At 42.3% G+C, this 26,059-nt stretch overlaps 1 protein-coding gene across 14 annotated transcripts in view; it reads right to left on the minus strand.

Moving 5' to 3' along the window:
• ZMIZ1 (zinc finger MIZ-type containing 1) overlaps positions 1 to 26,059 on the minus strand; it is a 359,852-nt gene that overhangs the window by 124,937 nt on the left and 208,856 nt on the right. For all 14 annotated transcript variants that reach the window (XM_064145441.1, XM_064145438.1, XM_064145439.1 and 11 more), the window contains 2 exons: positions 24,914 to 25,027; positions 11,494 to 11,599 (listed from right to left, as the gene is read on the minus strand). In XM_064145441.1, the coding sequence (XP_064001511.1) occupies positions 11,494 to 11,599; positions 24,914 to 25,027 (220 nt within the window). The remainder of the gene's footprint in view (positions 1 to 11,493; positions 11,600 to 24,913; positions 25,028 to 26,059) is intronic.

Raw genomic sequence — 26,059 nt, forward strand, 5'->3', positions numbered from 1 at the left:
GAGGTCTGCCCTGAGCCTCCTCTTCTCCAGGCTAAACACCCCCAGCTCCCTCAGCCTCTCCTCATAGGCTTTGTGTTCCAGGCCCTTCACCAGCTTCATTGCCCTTCTCTGGACAGTGTTTTTAATTGTGGGAGTACTACTTGCTTATTAACTTGCACATGCCACAGTATTACCTGCAGATCTGATAAAACTTCATTATCCCATTCCCATTACTTTGATTTGGTTTCCTTGGATTTTTCATCCTATAATTTTTATTTTTAACCCTAAGATTCAGGCTCTCCCACACTAACCTACATATGCTGGAGCATAGGAGGTTCCCAGAGAACAAAAGGAAAATTACACAAAAGAGGTAAGAGGCAGATCAGTTCCCAAATCCTACAACTTCACACAATTGTCTTGATAGAGCTGAGAGCAGTTCAGAGGCAAGAGACTCCTTGAGTGGCAGTTACCATACAATATTGTCCCTGCCTTGGTTGAAGAACTTCTCTGCCTTCTTTCTCCACTCCTGTGAGCTAGGTGCAACAATTGGCTGCAAAGAATCAAACGAACACAGAATTTCCTCTAAAAACTCCATCTTTACCAACTGATTTTTCCACATACTGAAAGAAGATGAAAGAACTTCACTTAGCTTTGAACAAAGTGTTGTCATTCTTCTGTTCTGGCAGTTGCCACACATCAGTCTTACCTTTTTACAGCTCACAATGATGTTCAGCCTAGGTATAAGTTGTATATTTAGCTAAATTGAATAAAATTTAAAATCAGAAGTTAAAAACAATCCACTGCCCTGTAAAGCCTAACAGTGACACCACTCCAGTATCCCGTTACTTGTTTGGTCACTTTACAGTCACTATAGATACTGCTAATTATTTGAAATGACTGTTTGGCTGTAATACTAGAAGACCTCTAAAGCAAAACTCTCTTACTGCTTGCAGTAGTATCTGTCTTTTCAAGGACCACTAAGAGCACTCCAACGTTCCCACAGCAAGAAAGCAACTGTTCTAAATGTCCAACTATTTACATCTCCCAGTCGCATTTTAGACCAGCAATGAGTAATTTTTTCTCACTGAGAACTATTTCTTTCTCTTAATTGAAACTGATTCTGTAGTAAATAAACTGAATCATTTGATTTCTTGGTTGTTTCTATGATAGAAAGACAGTATCTTCCAGCGTGACCAAGATTAATGCCATTTGAGTCTCACTAAGCAATCATAGGGGAGACTAACACATAAGAAACAAATACTATGCTTTGTAGGCAGATGTTCAGTGTTCAATTCATCTCCTCAGGAGCAGCCCTCGTTCAGGCTTCTGTTACTGAGTTCAAAACCAAGTGAGTTACATTTGCCTTTAAAACTCTTTAAATTTACATTTTGTGTGAGGGCTTGATTTAGAAGATGCACATTTTAAACCAGGCTAGGAACCTGAAACTAGGGATTGATGTCTGTGACTAGAGCTTTGAACCTACAGAGCCCTAAAAAGGGCTTTGGGAAACCATGCAGACAGCATTTTAAAGTCTCTGGCTTGTTCTGTCCACTAACATGAGTAATTCTAGCACACTTCAAACGTAGGCATTTTCCAATGAAATAAGGACTACATTGAAGAGGGTTGCATTTAACCACTGGTTTGATTACCTATTCTGCAGAAGCTAACTTTCTACATGAAATGCTGTGACTTTAAATTTTGATGACAGTGAATCTCTCAAGTCAAGCAGATACTCTGTTCATACAAAATACAAAGAAACACTGGTTCTCTGTAGCAGTGCACAGAAAAAAGCAAATATTCACAACAACAAAGCATGGGTACAGAAGAGATACCTACTCTACAGAGAGATAAAAGAGTCAAGCAGATTTCCTTAGGACTGCATGATATCCAGGCATTTTAACACTTGATAGTTTCTTCCTTCCAGCACCCTATGGGCCCCAGCCCAAATAACATCTATTGAGGCATCTTACAGAAGCAGAGACATCTTTGCCATCATTGATTTGTCACACAAGCAAGATTCAAAACATCTTAAGCTTCTAGTTTGGTATGCACACCTTTTTGTAATTATTAAGCTACTGAACTTCATGGCTTCTGTTTTTTTGGTGTGGGTTTTTTCAGCAAAATGGTATTTCTGCCATTTATTCAAGTCATGTGCTACAAAGCACAATTTAGCATATCCAGATGTGTTAGGAATAAAGGAAGTATGGATTTATTAGGATACTCATAAAAGTTCATAATGAGATATAAATATCCTTGCAGTTTCAATCAGACTATCCAAAAATAAAACCTGAGGAGGAAAGCAAATCTGATGGTTTACTTTACACGTGTTACTGAAACCTAAGCAAGTAGAGACAAAATAGAATACTTAAAATGGAAACTATCTGGGAACCTTATCACACATGAACATACTAACCTCTATCGAACGGCTCAGAAAAACAGCACACACTGTAAGGAACAAGACTGCATTTGTTTGGGCTACACATTACTTAACAGCTAGCTCTAAATCCATTTCATAGAATCATCAGGTTGGAAGAGACCTCCAAGATCATCCAGTCCAATCTAGCACCCAGCCCTGGCCAGTCAACCAGACCATGGCACTAAGTGCCTAATCTTTTCTTGAACACCTCCACGGATGGTGACTCCACCACCTCCCTGGGCAGCCCATTCCAATGGGAAATCACTTCACTTCACAAAGTGAAGAACTTCCTCCTAACATCCAGCCTATACTTCCCCTGGCACAACTTGAGACTGTGTCCCCTTGTTCTGTTGCTGGTTGAATGGGAGAAGAGACCAACCCCACCTAGCTACAGCCTCCCTTCAGGTAGTTGTAGACAGCAATAAGGTCCCTCCTGAACCTCCTCTTCTCCAGGCTAAACAACCCCAGCTCCCTCAGCCTCTCCTCATAGGCTTTGTGTTCCAGGCCCCTCACCAGCTTTGTTGCCCTTCTCTGGACACCTTCCAGCACCTCAACATCTCTCTTGAATTGAGGGGCCCAGAACTGGACACAGCACTCAAGGTGTGGCCTGACCAGTGCTGAGTACAGGGGCAGAATAACCTCCCTTGTCCTGCTGGCCACACTGTTCCTGATGCAGGCCAGGATGCCATTGGCTCTCTTGGCCACCTGGGCACACTGCTGGCTCATTTTCAGCCTACTATCTACCAGTACCCCCAGGTCCCTTTCCTCCTGGCTGCTCTCCAGCCACTCTGTCCCCAGCCTGTAGCACTGGTTACTCTCTGGTCTATCTCTCTGAATTCCCTCTCATGGAGAGGCACAAAGACTAATACAAAGTATTCTTTGATTATTCTTCAACTGATATTTAAATGAATGTATTTTAATCACTTACATAAATACCTTGCCAGTGGCATACATTAACAGGTGTACTGGAACATGAGCATTAAAAAAGACAAAACTTACTTGGTAAGACTTCTCAGCATGGACATCTCTCTTTTTAAGGAGAACTACCTGTAACATCTTGTCTACTAAGCAGTGCGTTTCACAGAGTGTCATGTCTGGAGTACTCAAAGCAAGAACTACCCTTGAAGGGTGGACTAGATGCTGCAAATGAACTTCCAGGAATTAAGAAATAAGGATCTCAAAATTTGGCCAATAGAATCCCAATTGAATTTAGGAAGTGAATGTGCTGTCCTGAAGTGTGATGATCCAATCTGTTCACAGTCTATGCTTTAGTTGTTCAGCCCTTCAGCAGCAAAAAAAGGCTACCAATCCACGTGGAAGTTGCTTTGTTATTGGTCTCATAGTTGGATGACTCATGAATTTCTTTTGAATGCCTCCAAGACACACAGGCTGATAAAAGAGCACTGACAGGAAAATACATTAGGATGCACTGCAGCTCAAAAGGTAGCATGTTCAGGGCTGCATGTTGTAAGCTGAGAAAAGGTAACTTGTAAAGGGCAAGTGCCATTCTGAAGAGTTTGCTTTCTTCTTTCGTAGCTGCCTCTCTTCTTCCTATCCACTTGTGACTTACCTCATGCTCAGAGGGACGGGTATGTTACTCAAAACAACAGAAAACACCAACATTCATACCAAGATGAAGCTCTAGTCTGTCTCTATCACCACAATTTCAGTTGCTCTCAGCAAATACAGGATCCATGAAGCAGAAGACAGAAAACAATAGAAATCAAAAGAAAATCTCTGGAGCATGCCAGTATCAGTCCAAATGACAGCGTGTTGTGTACACTAGGAAAAGATACTGGCCAGGAACTGCATGAGGGACTAATGCACTCAACACCTCAAATCCACAGCACAGTGAGCATTTGGCTAAGTACCAACCTCATGAAAATCTATGGCACAGCCTAAGAAAGCAGCAGATCTTGCTTGCTGCTGTAAATGCAATTTTCCTAAGTGCTACAGCAAAGGCACCAGTGCAAAAAGGTTCCAATCTGGCAACAGAGTTTTATTGCTACATCTGTCGAAGTCAGAATCAGCACCATGGTAACAGGGACCTGTCAAATATCAGAAAACAGGCCAGATAAACCACCTGATAGTCTGGCTGCACAGAATAAAGAAGTAGCAGCTCAGCTGTGCAACCTCTCTTATAGAGAGCAGTACTGAGGAGTACAGCAGAGAAGTGAATGCCAAAACAGAAGTCAATTTCCATTCCAGCAAAACAATAAGTAGACATGTCACAAGGCCCTAAAACTCATATTGAGTCAAGCACAAGTATAATCACATTTCTTCTAAAAGTAGAAGGCAGACCAAATGCATCAGCAAGCAGCTTGAGAAAGGGAAGAAGAACAGCTGGAAAAAGCAAGCCCCAGTGCAGAAGAGCATCTCTCATTCTGAGGGCTCTTTAGATGGTGCAGGTGTTTCAGAGCTGACTCCTGACAAGCCTGACATGTGCCAGCCAATCTCAAAGAGGTTCACTATACATGATATAATTCTCCAAACTGCATGTCTTTTACAGTATTGTTCTGTGTAAACTCATGGGTAAGACACACGGCCAAGGTCCAACGTGTCTCCCGTGTGACCCCCTTTTCTGTAGTAAGTGGAAATGTGGCTGTTACACACTACAGATATGCATTAGTGCTGCTTACTACAAAGCAACAGCACTGACTGTGCTACCCCTTCGGTCAAAGGGAAACAAAGAAACAAAGGAAGCTAACCCTACAATCTGAATGAACTGAGAGTCAATTAGGAATTCATTTTCTGTAGTATACATACTATAAATCTTTAGGAAAGAGTCTTAGGCATAGCTTGCCAATATATGTTCCAAAAAGAATTATTTTATACATACAGTTACTAAGCATAAATGTTCCAGCAGAAACCATGCACTACAGGGGAAGTGGTAACTTCTGTCCTGCGTCATGTTGAATTTAATCAAGGCAGACAAGTAGCAGAGAGATAGAAGGTGTATTATTACCCTTGCTTCAAAAATATGGAACTACAAAACCAGAGAGCAAAGTGCAGGACAGCACACAGTGAGAACCTGTGCTAAGAGCTGGAAAGGAAACCTACAGATCACCTGAAATGTAGTCAGCTTCTGCATCAAAAGCTGTCTCAGAAGGTAAAAGATAATGAGGTTTTTATAAGTGTCACCTGGACAGTTTTAGGACACTAACTCTAATTGCCAAGCATAGCAAGGTAACAAGAATACAGGACTACAGAGAAGGTTTTTAACCAGCTTCCAACTAATCAGGGATCATGTTACACAGTCAGTTGAATATGTTTATTTCCTTTTATCCTTAAAAAGGCAGTTGGATTTTCCATTCTCCTTTCCTCCATCCCCTCCCTCTCTGCAGTCACTCTAGTTGAAAACATTCTCCAAATGCAGCTGCCCTAACAGTTCAGAATTTCCCATTTATTTTGGACAGTTTATTCAGTTTACACCTGCATATTTTCTGTGCCATCACTGTCCTGTGGACTCGCTGCCCTCCTTGGTTTAAGTTCTTTATTTGTTAGCATTTATACACACTTCATAACTCCGCTCACATTTCTATCCATGCGCAACCCAAGCTGAGCTCTTCTACTCTGCTCTCTTAAGGCTGGCTACTCACTCTCACCTGCCACCTTCCTAAGCCTGTGTCTGTTTCTATTTCTTCTCCAGTCAGCACCAGACCATTCTGACTGCACTGACTTGTTGAGAATCTCTGGGGTGAGCCATGAGACTGACAATTCCAATGCTATTTCCAAATGCAGGCATGTCGATCATTTAGTCCCTTCAAGCTGGAAGGATGCCATCAGCTTTGGCTGTAGTAAATTCCATTCTATGCTTGTAAATGTTGTAGCTGCCTCTGTCTGCATTGTCTCCACGCACAACGTGAACATTATTGCTGGAAATCTAGGCAAAAATGTTCATCTAGTCTTACAGTCCTCCATAATCTAGATGTTATCCTTATTTTCTACCTTTTTCCTCATTTTCATACTGCAGCCTCACTTTTTTCTCTTCTCTCATTTCTCTAAGTTTGATTTGATGATACACGAAACTGCACTTTGCTCAGTCTATAAGTACTGCTTTGAAACAAGGCAGTAAAACCTGTTAGATTGCCTGCCCTGACTGGGTCATGCCTTAGGTCTCAGTATTTTGTCCAGTGATGTTTTACCATCATCATTTGACAGTACTCTCACCACAACCACCTTTGTTAACCCAAGATCCAATTTACTCACAGTTTTGGCACAATATCCACTAAGAGCAGTCATTATTTAATGGTTAACGTTACGATTCAAGGTGATTACCTAATGTAAAACCCTTAAAGATCACAATGTTTTATTTTCAGCTTCACCTAAAATTAAGATTATTAAGGAATACTGCTCTTGAGAAGCAAAATCAAAATATCAGTCAGAGCCTAAGGTATTGAAAATAAAGCAGTATCATAAAGGCGTTGCTGTGAAGTTCTTCACAGAGAGAGTGATTTCCCATTGGAATGGGCTGCCCAGGGAGGTGGTGGAGGCACCGTCCCTGGGGGTCTTCAAGAAAAGACTGGATGAGGCACTTAGTGCCATGGTCTAGTTCACTGGATAGGGCTGGGTGCTAGGTTGGACTGGGTGATCTTGGAGGTCTCTTCCAACCTGGTTGATTCTATGATTCTATGATCTAACACTTAGCTGCCCGTCCAAGCCATCACAGCATTTGCTTGTTGTAGCTTCTCAGTGATTGCTAAAGTACCTTTCCTGCTCTGTTTCTGCCCTCAGGCTCTTTCCTCCTCCTCTCTCTTTACAGAGACACCAAACACTGTCCTTTTCTGACAAAGCTCCCTGTATGATCTCATCCTGTTGTCCCCTTGTCTGGCCTCAGCTTGGCCTCCTGACAAAAGCAAAAGTATCTACAAGAGCAATGAAGCTCAACAGCTCGATAAAGCATCTTAAAGCGCCCAAAGTTTGAGCACAGAAAACGAGTCTCTCTCTTTTTTTTTTTTTTAAATAAACACTCTGATCGGTGAACTGTTTCACTTGACCTTAAAATAAAGCTACCAGATCACTCAGAATCCTCTACACGAAGGACAAAAGTAGCTAATATGCTCAGAAAAGGTCCAAGCAAGCACTGCTCAGAAAGATGCCTTCTTGAGGCTTAAGGAAGTGAACGGGCACACGCAACCACCCCTGCGCTCATAGACTAAGAGCTGCTGAGGTTGCTGTAGTTCAAAGCAAATGAGCAGCCAGCTAACCTGCTGGGCCGTTCCTTTCAGGTGTCACAAGAAGGCAAAGGAATTTGCCGTGGAAGGTTTGGGGAGCAGCTGTCACTGAAAGAGATATATACTTTCAAAGGCTTTGTCATTTGTCTTCAGGGTGGGAAAGGCTGTATTTGAACTCCTGCTGAGGCAGCAGCCCAGATGCAGCAGAACGGGCTAGAGGGATGAAAGAGGTACAGCTATTATTTCAGGTACAAACGCCAGAAAGCCAAGACAAAAAGCAGAGTCATTAAATCATCGTTTAAAAGCCCACACGGTAACTTCTTCATACTTTTATGCCACACAGGTGCCTCAAGGCATTCTCCAAAACAATTTGTATTAGCTAACTGTTACAACAATGGTAAAACAAAACAATAAAGCAGGGCATCAAACACGGTGTCATCAGCATCAAAAATCCTGGTTGGGAAACGCTAAGGAGCTGACAGTTCTTGGTCTGTTCCCCTGCCTTCCCCTAGCTGAGGATGTGCTACCGGTAAAGGCTGCTGTCCCATCTGGCTCCATCCTCTCATCTCTCCCTGCTTCACCCCACTCTCGACTGTACTCTGATCTTCCATCTGCAGCTCCTGTAATCACTCCTCCATCTCTTCAGTTTAGCAGGGAGCTACTACCAAAACATTTTAAACCAACTGGGATGAAATAGTGTGGGGTCAATTGCATACAAAAAAGCTGTCCAAGCAAAAGCTCTCATGACAGTACAGGTCCCTGAGCAAGCTGAGGCTGGGAATTGCCAGAGAACAGGAGCTGGACCACCAAGTGCAGTGGTTCAGCTGCCTTTGCAAACCAGCAGACCTGAGGGACACCAGGCTGGGGTGGTCCACCTGCTCCATACAGCAGAGCTGCAAAGCCTGACAGCCACCACTGCTAGGCCACTCCAGGCATCTCAGCCTGCAGGACATCAGTCAACAAGCTTTGTCCTAGGCTGTAAGGAGGTACTAATAGTGCATGGCCCTTGGAAGGATTTGGTGCAAATATTTTCCTCAGTGTTTGCCTACTCAAATATGTTTTCATTTCCATTTCTTATATCTCAGAATGTAAGACCCTAAACAATATGTATTAAATCTGTTTCCAGAGCAATCCCTATGGTAGCATTAACATCATGCTTGGAAGAACGAATTCAAACCACTGTAAATTCCTCTTAAGCCAGGAGGAAGGGAAAAACACTTATTCACTGAAATAATGCCATTTGAGATCTACATCAGGGGACTTCTGCAGCGTTGTGACCAGAAGAAGTGTTCAAAATGTCTTTCAATAGATGTAATGGGGAGAAGAAGAAAAAAAAAGAAGAGATACCAGAACAACAAGCAAGCATCCTTGACAACAACGTAAGCAAATGATGAAAGGCAGCTTTCAATGATGCACAGTTCTCAGGAAAAAAAAAGCAAAGGACCATCTCAGCACGTTGTAGAAACTGAAAGAGGAAGCACAGCCACTGCTGCTTCTGAAATCAGAAAATGTTACTGCACTCAGATGTGGAAATTAACCCTTTCAGAACCAGCCAGGAGGGTCTGAAACGACCTCATATTTTTAATCCCAGTCTGGCAGTCAGTCTTTCAATCTGCACACTCAAAGATGCAGCTCTCACAATTCATATGTGAATCCTTACTTTGTTTTTGCAAAATGTGTTATGGTATGCCCCAAATATAAGTATTTAACAGTGGTGGTAAGAACACTACAAAATACAGTGTAGATGGGCATGATGGAATCCCTGGAATAACTGGTGAAACAACTGTATACATGATAAAACTAAAGTAGGACTAAACTCAAGTATTTAAACTGAAAACAAGTTAGTTGTATATGCAACTGAGAAATGGGAAGCAAAGCAAAGGACTGAGAAACTTCCAGAACACGCTGAGAGAAGAGTACATATTCTCCTTCTCAGCTTTCCAGGTATTGCATCAACTAGCAGGGGAAAGACCAAAAACTGCAGAGATTGATAGAATAATGAGTTCATAAAATCACAGAATCAAGCAGGTTGGAAGAGACCTCCAAGATCATCCAGTCCAACCTAGCACCCAGCCCTAGCCAGTCAACTAGACCATGGCACTAAGTGTCTCATCCAGGCTTTTCCTCAGCACCTCCAGGGATGGTGACTCCACCACCTCCCTGGGCAGCCCATCCCAATGCCAATCACTCTCTCTGCCAACAACTTCCTCCTAACATCCAGCCTAGACTGCCCCCAGCACAACTTGAGACTGTGTCCCCTTGTTCTGTTGCTGGTTGCCTGGGAGAAGAGACCAACCCCACCTGGCTACAACCTCCCTTCAGGTAGTTGTAGACAGCAATAAGGTCCCTCCTGAGCCTCCTCTGCTCCAGTTGTTTAAAAAAGAAAAAAAAAAAAAGGATATATTAAAAAAAAAAAAAGATTGCTGGTAGAGAGCATACTCTGACACTGAGCTTTTCCAGGACATGCTGATGGATCAGCAGTTTTTCAAGACTATCCTCTTAGCCAAGCCCTAAAGGAAAAATGCTACAGTTCCAAAGACTCACAACATCATCTTGACTAACACACTGAAGCATAGTTCAGGAAGAATTCATAAGAAAGAGAGTGTGACTACTTTCAACAGGTAACTTTTTGAAGGGAATGAAGTTATAGGTCTCACTTGATGCACTCCTAGCTGGGAATCCTTTTTTTGTTGTTGTTTGTTTGTTTGGGGTTTTGTTGTTGCTTAAACAAGCAAAGGAGCAAAAGAAATCAAGCTGTGATAATTAGCTATTAGAGAAACCTACTAGAAATTCATTAAAAACCAAAAAGATCTGTCTGTGATCAGCACAATGTTTTCTCTTCCACACAGTTTTCCCAGACGATAATCAGATCTTTTATCCAACATTTAGTAACATGAATGATCTCTTCCCATACTAAAAATAGATCAGTAAGTCCAGTGAATATGCCTTGATGTGAAAGGCACTTCTGCTTAGAGCACTTGGGACAAAACAGAGCTGTAAGTAAAGAAGCTTGGAGCTGATAAAGCCTAAAAAGGAACAGAAAAAGAAATCTTAACATCCAACCAGTTGACTACGAATTATTGGTTTGGAAGAAGATCTCCTTTTCTGATGTTCTAAAAGGGGACTGCAGAGCAGTTTAGTGCTAAAGAGCAAAGTTATCCAAACTCAGTCTGGAATGGAACAGTTATCTGCCTGTTTTCCAAGCCAGTGCACATTATGTTGACATTCATCAGCTAAGAAAAGGAAAACCAGAATTAAATGCCCCACTTAAATAAACCATGTGAGAAGCAGAAAGCCTCTGAAGTGCATTTTCTACTTTCACTATACAAGTAAACAATGTCAGTGCATCATGACCAAGTATTGCTACTTGATCGGAGCTCTGTATCAGATTAGTGCTGTAAAATACTGGCAAACTGGCTACTTAGTAATATATCCCTAACACTGCCACCTAGGCTTGGCTCAAAATTGTCAAGCTAATGATCAGATGTACAAGGAACCATGGTACTTGTTTGCAGAGACACATGCAGGCAAGGAATGAAAATTTGGCAATAGATCTATCTGGGTGTGCAGAATGAACGTGAAAGATTTAGTGGCTAACACATGACAGAAAATCAATAGTTTACCAAGATGGAGGGGCCTGAGTGTGTTCATTCCCACCATGAAATTACTGAACATCTGTGCTTCTGGAAGTAACATTTCATCTATAACATCAAACAAGGCAAGGAATAACACTAGCTGCAGAAAGCACAGACTTCTCAAGTCACGTATCCTCAGAACAGCGCAACATTGAAATGCCAACAGCAGCAGCACATTAGCACCAAATATGCTTTTGGTTTTTACAGCATGCCAGACAGTTGCAGGTAGCTTTTGTTCAGAATACAACCATCCAAGAATCAGTAATACACAACAAAAGGCTTCTCCTACCAGCTGACTTTGGAGTGAATTTGTCCCTGTTGGCTGCACATACTGCCAGTAGCCTGTATCCTAGATCCAAGTCAAATCCTTGTTGAGCTGCCACGCGACTAACCACCTGCAAAAGGAAAGAGAGAAAACTTCATTAGAGGTTACTTGAGCCTTCCACAAAGTTACATTAACCTGTTTATGAGCACTAATGTAAGGCAACTGAATCTGCTGTGATAGACACAGTACAAACATGGTTTAAGGCAGCTGATCTCTAATAATTTCCAGTACAAGCACAACAAACTGACCACACAAAGTCCTTCTGGTGGTCTGGTTATTTGACTACTCACCAGAAGAAAGGAAGTTGGAGAGACAACACTTTCCAGAAGAAAGAATGCTAGGGCAATGTAGGTAAAGATTGTACACAATGCATTTTACTGTACTTCAGGATGAGATGTCCCTAAGTCTCTATCCTCTGTGCCACAAGCAGTTTCTGGCCCTGTTCTCAAGAGCAGTGCCCAAGTGTTTCAGGTTAAAATGCCCTCCTCCACACTGCTGGGGAATGTTCTCCTACGCTGTGATCTGCGTCACAGTTGCTGCACTTCAACAATACTGTGCTGGGAAGTGTATTTTCTGCAGATTTAGAATGGATAAGCCTGCACAAGAAGTATTTACCAAACACATAGGCAGAGAACACTTTTTTTTGACTGACCTAGAAGGACTACCAAAGCTAGGCAATCAAAGACTGCAACTAAGGATGAAAAGAAGACAACCACTTCTCCAGGCCAGCAACACAGCTTTCAGCCAAGAATGTATCCTTGTCAAAATCAGTGTAGTATAAACACCACACTGTGGTCATGCTGGCTGTGATGATGTTATGCACAACAGAGCTTTTATATTGCCTTCTAGCGGTACGAGATGACTTAGGACTCAGAGGCACAGGTAAAAGAGATTCTTCTTAAAATTGCCATTATGGCTTTGCATTGAAACAATGCTCAACAAACACCATAAGAAACAGAACATTGTTTCCCTACCTGAAGCAAAAGAAAATTCCTATCCTAAATAGCTAACAACACAAGAAAACATTGTTTGCCCATCCCTATCTCCACCTGAAAGCTTCGTTTCACATTTATGACACTGCAACTATCTGTGGCCTGGGCTGGTTCCCCATAAAAAACCCCAATACAGAACCAAGTGTAAATCCAACATATGTGATAAACTAGAAATGGTAAATAAAGGCACTATTCTGCCAGCCTAGCTCAAGGCTACTACACAAATCTTGTTCTTCTGAACGTTCTCCAGTATTCACTTTCCCTAATTAACAAGTAAGAACTAAATCATCTTCTTAAGAATCAGCATGAATAAAGTTCCCAAGCAGGTATTTGTTGTTTCTATAGTTCCTATTAACTAAAAATTACAGGTTCACATGTCTGTGGCAGTGTCCTCTCCTCCCTAATATTTATTTTAACTCTCTCCATCTCAGCACTGGATAGAGAGCTTTGGGAAAGTGCAATGAAAAGCTAGACTAATCAGTACAACAATACACAACTCTAGAACACTACTCTTTAGTCTTCTGTTTCTGTTACAAGTGTTAGAGAGGAAAGAAAGAATCATTTATGATAAAGAATGTAATTATTTTAGATAAATCAAAAATCATTTGCTACTAGGTAGATTGACCTTTAATCCTTTACATTTAAGTGTCTGATTGTGGCTAATACCCTGGCTAAGATTCTAGGTCCAAACTTGCAAAAATTTGATAACAGAAAAAAACCAGAAGCAGAAGAACAACAGCAGAACAACAAAATATCTCCTATTTCACGTTGAGTTAGCAATGAAAGTGAAGACTCTGGTCTGCTAGGAGATCCAAAGATACACACTTGGAAACTTAACTGCTCCCCTCCTACTTCCAGCATCATCACCGTTTAAGCCACTGACAGGTAGACATTAGAGAAGGAAGCAGATCAGTAGGCAGTAGACTCTTTTTTAAACAAACCACCTGGTTGAAAGCTCCTGAGGGTAACATCTCATTAATGTGTAACATTCATGTGTAACATTAATGAAAGTCTGTTAGGCATCATCACAGAAGAGAACATTTCAGAGTGCTAATCAGGTCTGTAAAATAAAGGAGAGTCCTCCCATTAAGTGACTTGAAAAAGCAGCACAAGAATTGTTTATTCTGAAGCTGCACAGGCAGGCAGGCAGGCAGATACACCTGCTCATCAGGGAGCACAGGGAAACTTCAGAAACGCACTGCCTACTTAGGTGCTTTGTTCTTTCGGAAAGACTAAGCCACAAACACTGAGACCCCACTGGCCAGAGGCCAAATCACTACTTTCAGCTGTCACCTTGCTAACTATGGGGAAAGTTCTATGAGAAATAAAGAGAATTTTCAAACTCTGAGCCTATGAAAGCCAATCTGCTATTATAGTATCTTCACTGAAAGGATTGCAAAGCCTGGGTGTGCTCAGATTCTAACAACGGGCCCAAGCCTAACCTGTGACTATAATTGTGCATTAGTTTCATTTTCTTCACTTCTTTGCACTGCTCTCTACCTTACCATGGTCCAAAGCAAAGCCTCCACACAGCAGGGTGTGCAGCCTCAACACTGATTGCACCTTGACGGCTATGTCATCACCCTGTTAAAACTGACCCCAAAGTGAGCGAAGCTACACCTTAGCAAGCAGAAGACTAAGCATGAGAAGACAGAATCTGGACTTAAAAGTTTAGACTAGTCAGCCAAAATACTACTTACTGCTCAAGATTTTGATGAAAATTTTGAGGGGAAAACAAACTACAAATTAATTACAGTTCAAAAATAAATAATACTCTCATTTTGGAAGAAAGTGCTTCCGCTGACAAATCACACAAACCTGCTGCCTTCCCCTCAAAAGAGCAACAAAACCCTCAACTACTTCACATGAAACAGGCATTTTAAATAAAAATTCCATTTTCTCCAAAGTAATTTTCCATGTAATTTTCCCTTCTGTGCACTCTGCTAAATGCACAATCTGAAGTGTGATGGAGAAGGCTTTCTCTGGGCTCTTCTCCTCCAGCCCTTGGCTTTTGTATGCCATTCTTCAGCGCTCCCCTTGGTCAGCACATACTGGGAAGTTCACTTTTTTACTTCCAGTTTCTTCACAGGCTTATACATTTTTGCATTAACTGTATTTAAAAGCTCTTCTTTCAGTTGTGACAGCCAAAGACTTATTTAAAAATCAAAGAGATCATATATCCTCCAAAGACCTTGTTTCAGACAGCCTACAACAGAAGTCAGAAACTGCTCACTCAGCACTTGGAAGGCTTTCACAGTATCACACTATCACAGTATCACCAAGGTTGGAAGAGACCTCACAGATCATCAAGTCCAACCCTTTACCACAGTGCCCAAGGCTAGACCATGGCACCAAGTGCCACGTCCAACCTTGCCTTGAACTGCCCCAGGGACGACGACTCCACCACCTCCCCGGGCAGCCCATTCCAGTGTCCAATGACTCTCTCAGTGAAGAACTTTCTCCTCACCTCGAGCCGAAATTTCCCCTGGCGCAGCCTGAGGCTGTGTCCTCTCGTTCTGGCTCTGGCCACCTGAGAGAAGAGAGCAACCTCCCCCTGGCCACAACCACTCTTCAGGTAGTTGTAGACAGCAATAAGGTCACCCCTGAGCCTCCTCTTCTCCAGGCTAACCAATCCCAGCTCCCTCAGCCTCTCCTCGTAGGGCTGTGCTCGAGGCCTCTCCCCAGCCTCGTCGCCCTTCTCTGGACACGCTCAAGCATCTCAGTGTCCTTCCTAAACTGGGGGGCCCAGAACTGAACACAGTTCTCAAGGTGTGGTCTGACCAGTGCAGAGTCCAGGGGCAGAATGACCTCCCTGCTCCTGCTGGCCACACCATTCCTGATGCAGGCCAGGATGCCACTGGCTCTCTTGGCCACCTGGGCACACTGCTGTCTCATGTTCAGGCGGGTATCAATCAGTACCCCCAGATCCCTCTCTGTCTGGCTGCTCTCCAGCCACTCCGACCCCAGCCTGTATCTCTGCATGGGGTTGCTGTGGCCAAAGTGCAGCACCCTGCACTTGGAGCTATTGAACCCCATCCCATTGGCCTCCTCCCATCTGTCCAGGCGGTCAAGGTCCCGCTGCAGAGCCCTTCTGCCCTCCAACTCAGTCACATCTGCCCTCAGCTTAGTGTCATCTGCAAACTTGCTGATGACTGACTCGATGCCCTCATCCAGATCATCTATGAGGATGTTAAAGAGGATGGGGCCCAGCACAGATCCCTGAGGGACACCACTAGTGACTGGCCGCCAGCTGGATGTGGCACCATTCACCACCACTCTCTGGGTCCGGCCCTCCAGCCAGTTCCTAACCCAGCACAGAGTGTTACCATCCAGTGAACCTGTATGCACAGAACCTCCTGGCATTCTCTCAGAAACAAGATGAGGAATCCATCACTGGAATATGATCCAGTACAAAGGTAACTACAAGACATTTGGTAAGTTTAACACTCTCAAGTCAGCAACCCCTGGTGGAATTTACCTTAGAATGCCTCAAAGAAACTAGCCCAGGCAAACCTTGATTATCTTCAGGAACTCATTCAAGACAGAGACTTTGGAGGCACATTAAAACCACTGTTTTTAAGATGGCAAAAAGGGGAATCCCAGAAATTACAGGTACCCAGACAGACAATCTGACAGATAATCAATCAACCAGGTTGGAAGAGACCTCCAAGATCATCCAGTCCAACATATCACTCGGCTCTATCCAGTCAACTAGACCATGTCAGATAACAAACCAAATTACTAAACAAAGATTAGAGGAGTCACACAGAAAGCACATCAGTATCAATCTCTCAGCACACTGCAGTTTTCTTGTTTGATGACTTACCTGGACTTGTGCATATATGAAAGCCAGTGGACCTGACATATCTTAACTCTAATACGCCTTTTGAGATTGCCCTATATGATGCTGTCATAGCAGAGGAACAGAGTCTAGATGAGAGAAGTATAAGCTTTACTCAGATTATTAATTAATAGCCCTCTGTCAAATGATAATTTGTTCTGGATACAAGTAATTCCTATGTATTCAGTCATGACTTGGAGAAAGGAACAGAGTACACACCAAAACTTCTAGATGATAACAGGCAGAAGTGTTTGCAAACACTTAAGGGGACAGGATAAATGTTTAAGATACTCTTTATAAATTGGAAAAATGTTCCAAGCCCAGGCCAAAGACATATATGAAAGAAAAACTGAATGTCCAAATAGATAATTAGGAACACAGAGCAGAATTCATGTTCTCAGTGTCCAAGTGACTAAGGACACATACTGGGAAAATGTTCAAAGTATTAAACAGTTCATCAAGCACTGAAACAAGCTACCATTGTTGCCCTGGCATTTTGGGGAAAGAGAATTTGTTGTAGACCAGACAATAGCTACATGACATCCCAGCCTGTGGAAAAGGTGTAGACTCTGTGCTCCCTTAGGTTCACCACAAGCCAAATCTCAGCGATTCTAGATAGCTGCTGCTGACTTGAGCCACACAGCTCAGTCTGAACCCTGTCCCATGAACCCTCTAAAGTCTGAAACCTCCTGTCACTTCAGTCTTAGTCGGGTAACAGTGCTGATCAGATGAGATTGACAAGATACAGTTTCAACTGCCCATTCAATGTTATGGTTATATGGATGAGGTTCCAGGCCCTGAGAGTGGTGGTTGGTGCCGCATCCAGTTGGCAGCCAGTCACTACTCATGTCCCGCAGGGACCAGGGCAGACTCCAGTCCTGTTTAGTATCTTCACAGATGATCTGGATGAGGAGATTGAGTACATCAGTAAGTTTGCAGATGACACCAAGTTGGGAGCATGTGTCAACCTGCTAGAGGGTAGGAGGGCCCTGCAGAGGGACCTGGACAGGGCTGGATAGATGGGTGCAGTCCAACACCATGAGTTTTAATGAGTCCAAGTGCTGGGTTCTGCACTTTGGCCACAAAAACCCCAAGCAGTGCTACGGGTTGGGGACAGAGTGGCTGGAGAGCAGGCAGGCAGAGAGAGACCGGGGGGTACTGGTTGACAGCTGATTTACCATGAGCCAGCAGTGTGTCCAGGTGGCCAAGAAGGCTAATGGCATCCTGGCCTGTAACAGGACTGGTGTGGCCAGGAGGAACAGGGAAGTCATTCTTCCTCTGTACTCAGCACTGGTTAGGCCACACCTTGAGCACTGTGTCCAGTTCTGGGGCCCTCACTTTAAGAAAGCTGTTGAGGTGATGGAATGTGTCCAGAGAAGGGCAGCAAGGCTGGTGAGCAGGCTGGAGCACAGCTCTACGAGGAGAGGCTGAGGGAGCTGGGGCTGTTTAGGCTGAAGGAGACTCAGGGGAGATCTCAATGCACTCTAGTCTGAAAGGAGGTAGTAGCCAGGAGAGGGTTGGTCTCTTCTCCCAGGCACCCAGGGACAGAACAAGAGGACACAGTCTCAAACTGCACCAGGGCAGGTTTAGGCTGGACATTAGGAAGAAATTCTTCAGAGAAAGAGTGATTGGCATTGGAATGGGCTGCCCAGGGAGATGGTGGAGTCACCATCCCTGAAGGTGTTTAAAAGGAGGCTGTATGAGGCACTTAGTGCCATGGTTTAGTTAATGAGAAGGGTTAGGTGATAGGTTGGACTCGATGATCCTGGAGGTCTTTTCCAACTTGGTTAATTCTGTGATTCTGTGCTAGGATACCATTTGCAAACATACTCAGACTTTCTCTAGTTGCCAATTCAAGTTGAGCACATTGGCAAAAATACAGACAACAACATGCAGGTGACACCATGTGTTCAACCATGATCTCACTGCAATATTGTACAGATGTGTCTCAACTGACCTAAAAATACATGCCATAAAACTCCATTGGAAAGTGGTGCTTTAAAAATAAAGCCCAGATGTAGTTGCTGGGGATGCCACAATCATAAATTGAGGTCATCATCTTTTATCATGGTTAACAGAGAGGAGTTCAGAGGTCAGCCCAAGGGTTCAGCACAAAATACTTCTCTGTGTTGCTGTACAATAACAGCTGAGACAAGTTAGACCTTATAAAAACTTGTCTATTTCCAACATAGGCTTCTAACACTTAGCTTTTATTTTAGCTTAGATATGGCACCAACAACTATTTCCAGCTGTGACTTTAAAGGAACACTTACACTATTCACAAACAAATACTCTTGCAATGTACCATCCCAAATCTTTTAAATCTGGGATTATTAGTGCATTTGTAACAGAGTCATTGCTGCCTGTGACAGCACTGCACACTTCAAGATGCCTGAATTCTTGGAGCCATTGACAGTGAGGGGAAAATAATGAGAATGAGCTTTTAACAACATGATAAACAAAGAAATTGGGCTACCAACTTCTTTTCTCTTTGCTGAATTTAACTGAAAGGTTTTATGGTCTTTTTTTTAACTCTCTTTTCCCCCCCACTACGTTCTGCTTTTGCAAGGCTAAGGAGCAACACTATGGCAAGCTCCACTCTGTGCCCTTCTTGCCATCACATCACAAAGTACTGGAACAATGCACCTCCTCTTAACCTAACAGGCCTGTTAATCAAGAGAGTTATATGACTGCTTATTACAAAACTTGGTTCCCATTATGTTGCACTTTCAACAAATCTCTTAACTAGCAGCAGTCAAGAGCACCCCCCCCTGCCCTGCTGGCATTAGAATGAATTTTACCAATTCAATTTGCTGGCTGCTCAGAACTAAAAATGCCAGCTGATTGCTAGTTCAGACAGCTCTGTGTTCAGCCACTTGTGCATACTTGAAATTATCTGAATGCAGTTTGAAGACTACAGCAGAAATTTTGTAATTAGAATTCTGCAATGTAGATGGTAATTTTTCCCCCCTCAGTAACACACAAAGACCAGATAAACAGGAAGCAAATTGAGGAATTTTGAAACATGAATGGTAATCTGCCTCGAACAGAACACACACCCCCACCCAACCCCAACAAAACCCACCACCATCCCCCCAAAAAGAGGGGAGGGAGGGGGAAAGGAGGAAGAAATCTTTGTGATCTGGAGTCCTAATCTATTGAGACTCCTACACTCCAGTTGCAGAATGTTTGCCTTAACCATTCAGACAAAGCAGATGAGCCAAGTAATATACCATTAACTAGTTTCTTGCCTTTGATGCATGAAAACTCTAGAGAGGCCTTGCATTTAAACTAGGATCTCCCTACAATGCATTTCCCACTTCATTAGCTGGGTAAGGACTGTATTTCCAAAAGACAGTAAGCCAGTATCCCTGCCATCTACTGCTTTTCTTGACCCTTTCTGCAACAGCAAAGCAACCCATGCAGAACATGGCTATTTCCTCCTTCACATCCTCTTCGTCTCCTCTGCATGTCTCTAACAACCATAGACACAGAAGGTCACTATACTCAGTTCTCTCCATCTGAAAATTTCTCCCAGAGGGAAAGATCCAGGGATTGGGCTTTAATTAAGCCAGCTGATCAGTGGGTCATTGCAGTACTGCTGACAGCTGAGTCCTGGCAGTCTTTGAGCAGTGACATGGATGAAACATACAGACATCATATGAACCAAGTGATGAAGGCATTCCAAAAGCATTTTAATTTTGGCAGTAACAGATCTCAAACACACATTTTGAAGTTGTACAACAGCCCATGTCTTGACTAATGAAATCAAAGTGGGTCACCATGAGGTCATGTGACAATCAGTAATACTGAGTTATTTGGTAGCCTGATGAGCTGCTCTGAGGCAGAGCAGTCTGTGCCTGCTGGCTGTACTCTGATGGTACAGCACATGCACAGCCCTGGAGCGCTGCGATGCACTGCAAACATGTAACACTGTGTGATTAACACAGACATGGAGAGGACAAGGAAAACACAATTTCTTCCACGTGAACTTTTTGCTCTGGTCTCAGATACTAAATGCAACCTGTCCAGGGTCTAATGGATAATCACCTTCAGCCATTTTCTGGGTACAGACATGCCAAACTAACTTGTGAATCTGTGATTCTAACCAGATCCAGATTCTAACCTGATCTGAAATCTGATTTTTTGAGTGTTACATGTTGATTTTTGATTACATACTTCTCTGCATTATGCACAATGAACCCAGACAGGCATAAAACAGCAGATACTTTGTGAACAACACATCATCATTAGCTTGGCTATGTTGTTTTTGCTCTAGGTACAGTTGCAGAGCAACTGCATGCAGCTGTGCTTCTCTCACCATTTTGTTCTGGTTTTGGACACACTGAAGAGCCCTGAAGAATGATGGACTTGGTGCCTGAAGCACAGTAAGAGGACAAAGTAGTGCCTTTATTGTCCTTCACCGAAACCAAGTATCTAAATCTGTCCATTTTGTTCTCATCTGTCCTCTTGTTTCCATTTTTCCTGCAGTGCCGACACAAAAGATAGCCCATGCCCTTAGTAAGATCATTTTACACATTAAACTGCCTGACAAGAGCAGACAGAAGGCATGAGACATGAGTGGATTTGAGACAAGGCAGAAAAGCGTGAGACAACCTTGTTCAATGAAACTACAGTTGTGATGTGCTGTTTTTCTGCATGTGCATTTTGGTTTTCTAATTGCCACAAAGCTGTTCACTTCGTCCCGTACAGTGGGATGGGGGAGAAAACTGGGGGAAAGATAACTCATGGGCTGAGAAGAAGACAGTTTAACAGGACAGAAAAGGAAAGGAAAATAACAATACAATTTCTCACCACCCACTGACTACTGACCCACCAGGCTGTGAGCAACAGGCTGCCATCTCTTCCATGGTTCATCACAACATCATGGTATGGTATGAAATATCATTTGTCCAGCTGTCCTGGCTGTATCTCCTCCCTGCTTCTTGTGCATCCCTAGTCTCCTTACTGGCAGGGCAGTATCAGAAGCTCAGAAGTCTCTGACTAAGTATAAGCACTGCTCAGAAACAACAAATCAGTGTTGTACCAACATTATTCTCATCCTAAATTCAAAACAGAGCACTGTGCCACCTACTAGGAAGAAAATTAACTCTACCTCAGCCAAAATCAAGACACCTTACTGTAATATAATCTCATATCAAAGTGCTTTATAAACTGAACACAAGCATCAGAAACTGTTTCAAACATAAAATAAACATAGATATGTGAGGTTTGTAGAAAGCTCCCCATAAGGCTATGCAAGAAATAATGTTACATACCAACAAACACTAGCCACTGCAATTTAAATCATTTACAGAATCAATGATTTCAATTCTAATTCCATTTCTACCCTACAGACATATCTATTTGACTTGAAAATCACTACTGTTGCAATGTAACACCTAGCTTTCCCGGGCAAGTTAGGAGAGAGTTTATTGTCTCTGAGGAAGATGACAATGAGTTTGCATGAGCTCCATCTGAGCTATGTAAAGGAACCTTCCTGTAGCCTGCACAGAAGGAAACAGGTTTAAAGCTTGTCTGTCTCTCCATGAATTTTTGGTTTTGTGTTGAAATGTGTTTTCTTTATAAGCTTAAATTATTCATTCATTTTGGTGATTTCCTGTAATAGGTGTGCACCAAAAAGCAAGCTCTGGAATTAGTATCTGCTAGAACTGTTTAAACATAATACACATGCAGTCACACACACTTTTACCAGAAGATACACAGCTTTTTGGGGCTTAGTTCATGAAAAAATACTTTCTTTTTATAGTGCAAGCCATAGGTTTACCTGTGTACCTTAAGTCTTTTTCTCTTTGACTGTTGGCACTAAACAGAATTCTTCCAGTTTTATTTTATAGGCTTTAACAGCATCAGCTGAAGTTCTTATAGTAAAAGGAAGTTATTTCACCTCTAAGAGAGCAATCTAAAATTTAAAGGATCCTGTAGAACAAACTTGAAGTATTCAACCAGCTAAACAGCTCCTCTTTACTTGCCTTATCAGAAACTCCTCTGGTAAAATTTCAGCTGTTGTGCTAAATCCTGAGGGAGCTAAGAAAACCACTCCTATTATCCTGCATACAATGCTACTAGAGCCTGTATCAGCAAATGTTACACCAGCAATATCAAGCACTGCTGATATGTAAAAATGTACCACTAATAGCCAGTACCAATACTGTTCACATCTATTATTCCAAAAGAGAAGGGGAAAAAAATCCCTGAGGAAAAACAAACACTAGGAAAGTGTTGATGCTCAAAACATGCTCTTCAGCTAACTCAAGAAATGTTCAACTTATCAAGCTTTTATAAGGGCTGGTATCACAATTCAAACACACAAAGCCCTCTGTAACAGCCTAGTCTTATATATATATATTACTATCAAAACCAGCAATTCCATAAATGGAGCTGGAAGCTTATCTGCTGATGCCCAAGCAGAATATTTCTAAGACCATTCTGCCTTCATACCAGGTCTGTTAGATGGGCAACAGGAATAAAAACATACTGGTGTTAAAGTGAGTCAGGTATTACTGACAGTGCCAACATGTAGATGTTATGTGTTGAAAGACACAGGAAGCATCAACCTGCTAGGGTACAAGCATGTAGCTAAACCTGGGAAGCAGGAAGACAGACATACACAAATGAGCTATGAGGAATACCTTCCTTAGAAGGATTCTAAAATTAGGAACAAGAAACATAAATGCATTGCAGTTTGCATTCTGCAAATCCTGTGTATTTATCTACCACACAAGCCAACTGCTTAAGCTCTTGTGTGTTTCTGCTGCTTGAAATAGAAGATTACAACAGGTGATAAAGATACTGCTGCATCTGCAAATAGTGCTCTCCTGTAAGAAGCCTGGGGAATGGAGAGTTCATACTGCTCTGTTCAGATTTCAAGCAGGGTTATGAAGAAGAGCAATACAAGTTCTTCACATTTTAACAGTACTTAGATAACAAGGACATTTCTTCTTTCTCTTGAAATAGGTTGCCTAGGGAGGGTATGGATGCCCCCTCTCTGGAGGTCTTCAAGGCCAGGGCCTTGAGCAACCTGGTCTAGTGGAAGGTGTCCCTGCCCATGGCAAGGAGGCTTGAACTAGATGATCTTCAAGGTCCTTTCCAACCCAACCCATTCTATGAATCCATGAAAGAAAGTACTTTAATTTCAAGAAACTGATAATCAGGTATTATGTGTTCTACCTTACTATTTTTTAAGGAGTATTTCCTTCTTGCTTTCACAGTCTGACCTTATTTCACCCTGCTGCAGATCTGCTTATGTAGAAAGAGAAGACTGTCACAGCAAGGAAGTCGTAGGTCAGATTAACAGTGAGCAGAGGTCTGCACAGAAGTACTGCCCACAGGCTGCCTAATTATACTTGAGCTCAACATCCTAATTCCCAAACACTAACCTGAAAAGGCTAAGTTTTTTAGAAGTATAAAGAACATATATTTATGGTCCCATCAGATCCTATGCACAGTTTATTGTGATTGAGGTATTGTGTAACTTTTCATTCAAACAAACATCTTTGTACTCTTCTAGCACCTCTGGATTTTTTCCTGATTGGAAGAATGCTGTGGAACTCCTTATATAATTGAATTTATTCTAACTTTTGGACATAGAAAGCTGAGGGATGCTATACACTTGCACACATTAAGATGGAGCCATTCCTTAACATTTAGATTTCTGGCAGCTAAATCTCAGTCTCTTTGTCTGTTTTATATGTATATCAGATATATAGTGCATGAAAATAACCCCTACACTTCCACCTCTTCAACAAAAACAATGATGTTCCCTTCATTATTGGTTTATCTCTTCTGTGAGTATTTATTTGTATCAGCTTGTTCCCTGGATTGCAGTGAAGCTTTTGACTGCTCCAGCCAGAATTTATTCTCAAGTCTTCACTACACCTAATTTTGGGCTGGATCCTGCTGCTGGGTGCATGGGAAATAAAACTTTCAAAACAAAGAAATGCTCTCATGTACACACTAAAAAAAAAGATACTTTCACTGCATTAGAATGACATTGCTTTAGGAACTACAGGGGTCTTAATAAAAAGAGTGGAAAGAAAAGCACTGACATACATAACCAGTATATCAGGATTTCAGAATTAGACCTCAAGTCAAAACCTGTAGCAAAGTAAGAAAAGCAGGCACCTCAGAAACACTCTTTAGCTGAAAGCAGAGTATATTTAGGATAAAACAAAAGTAGTGCTCCAGTCCCACCAAAAGTGAGCCTGAAAAGGCCATTAAGTCCACATGAACACAGCTCATTTAACAATTTCAAACCATGAAGATAAACACTGCATGTGCATAGCAAGTAATCAACCTGTGCACTGGTAAGAAATCTAACTTCCCTTGCATGATTTAACTATTTGCTACTGCATTTTGTTTCCTGTAAAACAATGGAGTCAAATAAACACTTGCTGGGATCTACCACCACATGTTTAAGATAAAATTACAAAACTCCCCACAAAATGCAGCTTTTGAAAACCAAGTCCCCAGACAGCATATGGTATAAAGAGAAGACAGGAACCACTGCCACAAGGGGTAGCAGACATACCGTCAAACAACCCATCAGGCTCTGCTCAAATGGTCTCTGGAAGGCTCTGGGGTCTCCACACCAGTCCAGGAGCTCTGTTGCTGCATTATGGAAGTTTGCAGGGTTCTGTAAGTGCTGAAAAAGGGAAGACAAAACAACATGGTTAAGAACATACACAATGGCTGACAGTTTTTCTGCATCACATTACGCAGAGTTTGGAAACTAGGAACAATGTATTATGTAGAAGCAAGACCTTAAACTGTACAGTGAATGCAGAAATCTCCACTCCATTCTTTCTAATACTTAGGCAGATTTCTGTTTTCTGATATGAAGTCATTCACTGGAGGTGAGCTGTATCTGAAATACCAGAGCTCACTATTTTCCCTAAAATAAAATACATACAAAGAAAGGTGCCAAAAGGAAACAGTGTTTTTAGTGTTCTGATACTGTACATATCTGCTACAGCTTAATCCTCAGACTTTAGCCAAGTCATTAGTAGCTTACACCACAGGTTTATCTATGAGTTCTGCAAAACCTTGCAATAGGATCAGAATTTCAAGTGATACAAATCTTGGTACCAAATCCATCTTTACCAAATGCTGAGCCAGATATTCAGGGCGACATAAATTTTGCTCAGAACTTGTGACATTTGAAATGCAAGCACACAGCTCTAAGGTTCACATAACCTGCCTGCTATTTTCCCCTGAATTCCTTCCTTCCATAACGTAACCTCTCCCACCTGCAAATTCTAATGGATTCTGCTTGGAAATCAAAATTGTCCAAACCCAAATTGTAGGAAATTTCAGTTTTATCCTCAAAGTCTTTGCACTGGGCTTTTGCCCCATTACTGGGACACATAAGCCCAGACTTCCAACAATGAAGATTTTAATCTTTGCCTGACAGTCAGAAGGCAAACACAACGGTCTCAGAAAATACCAGTGAGGGAGCAAAGTACATTTACTATACTGATCCATTCTGCAAGTTTTTGTTTCTGTTCACCATGCTGTATCATGAGCAGTTTGGGGGTTCAACTTTGGAATGATACAAAGCAGAGGATTTTTTCTTGCCCGAAGTGTCTCATGATGAAAACATTTTCACATGCACAGAAGTATGTAAAAGTTTCAGAGCAGAATCCTTTTTGTTTTGCCCCCTCAAGAAGCTAGCACA

Source organism: Pogoniulus pusillus, chromosome 6, assembly GCF_015220805.1.
Source record: "Pogoniulus pusillus isolate bPogPus1 chromosome 6, bPogPus1.pri, whole genome shotgun sequence".
Taxonomy (NCBI): domain Eukaryota; kingdom Metazoa; phylum Chordata; class Aves; order Piciformes; family Lybiidae; genus Pogoniulus; species Pogoniulus pusillus.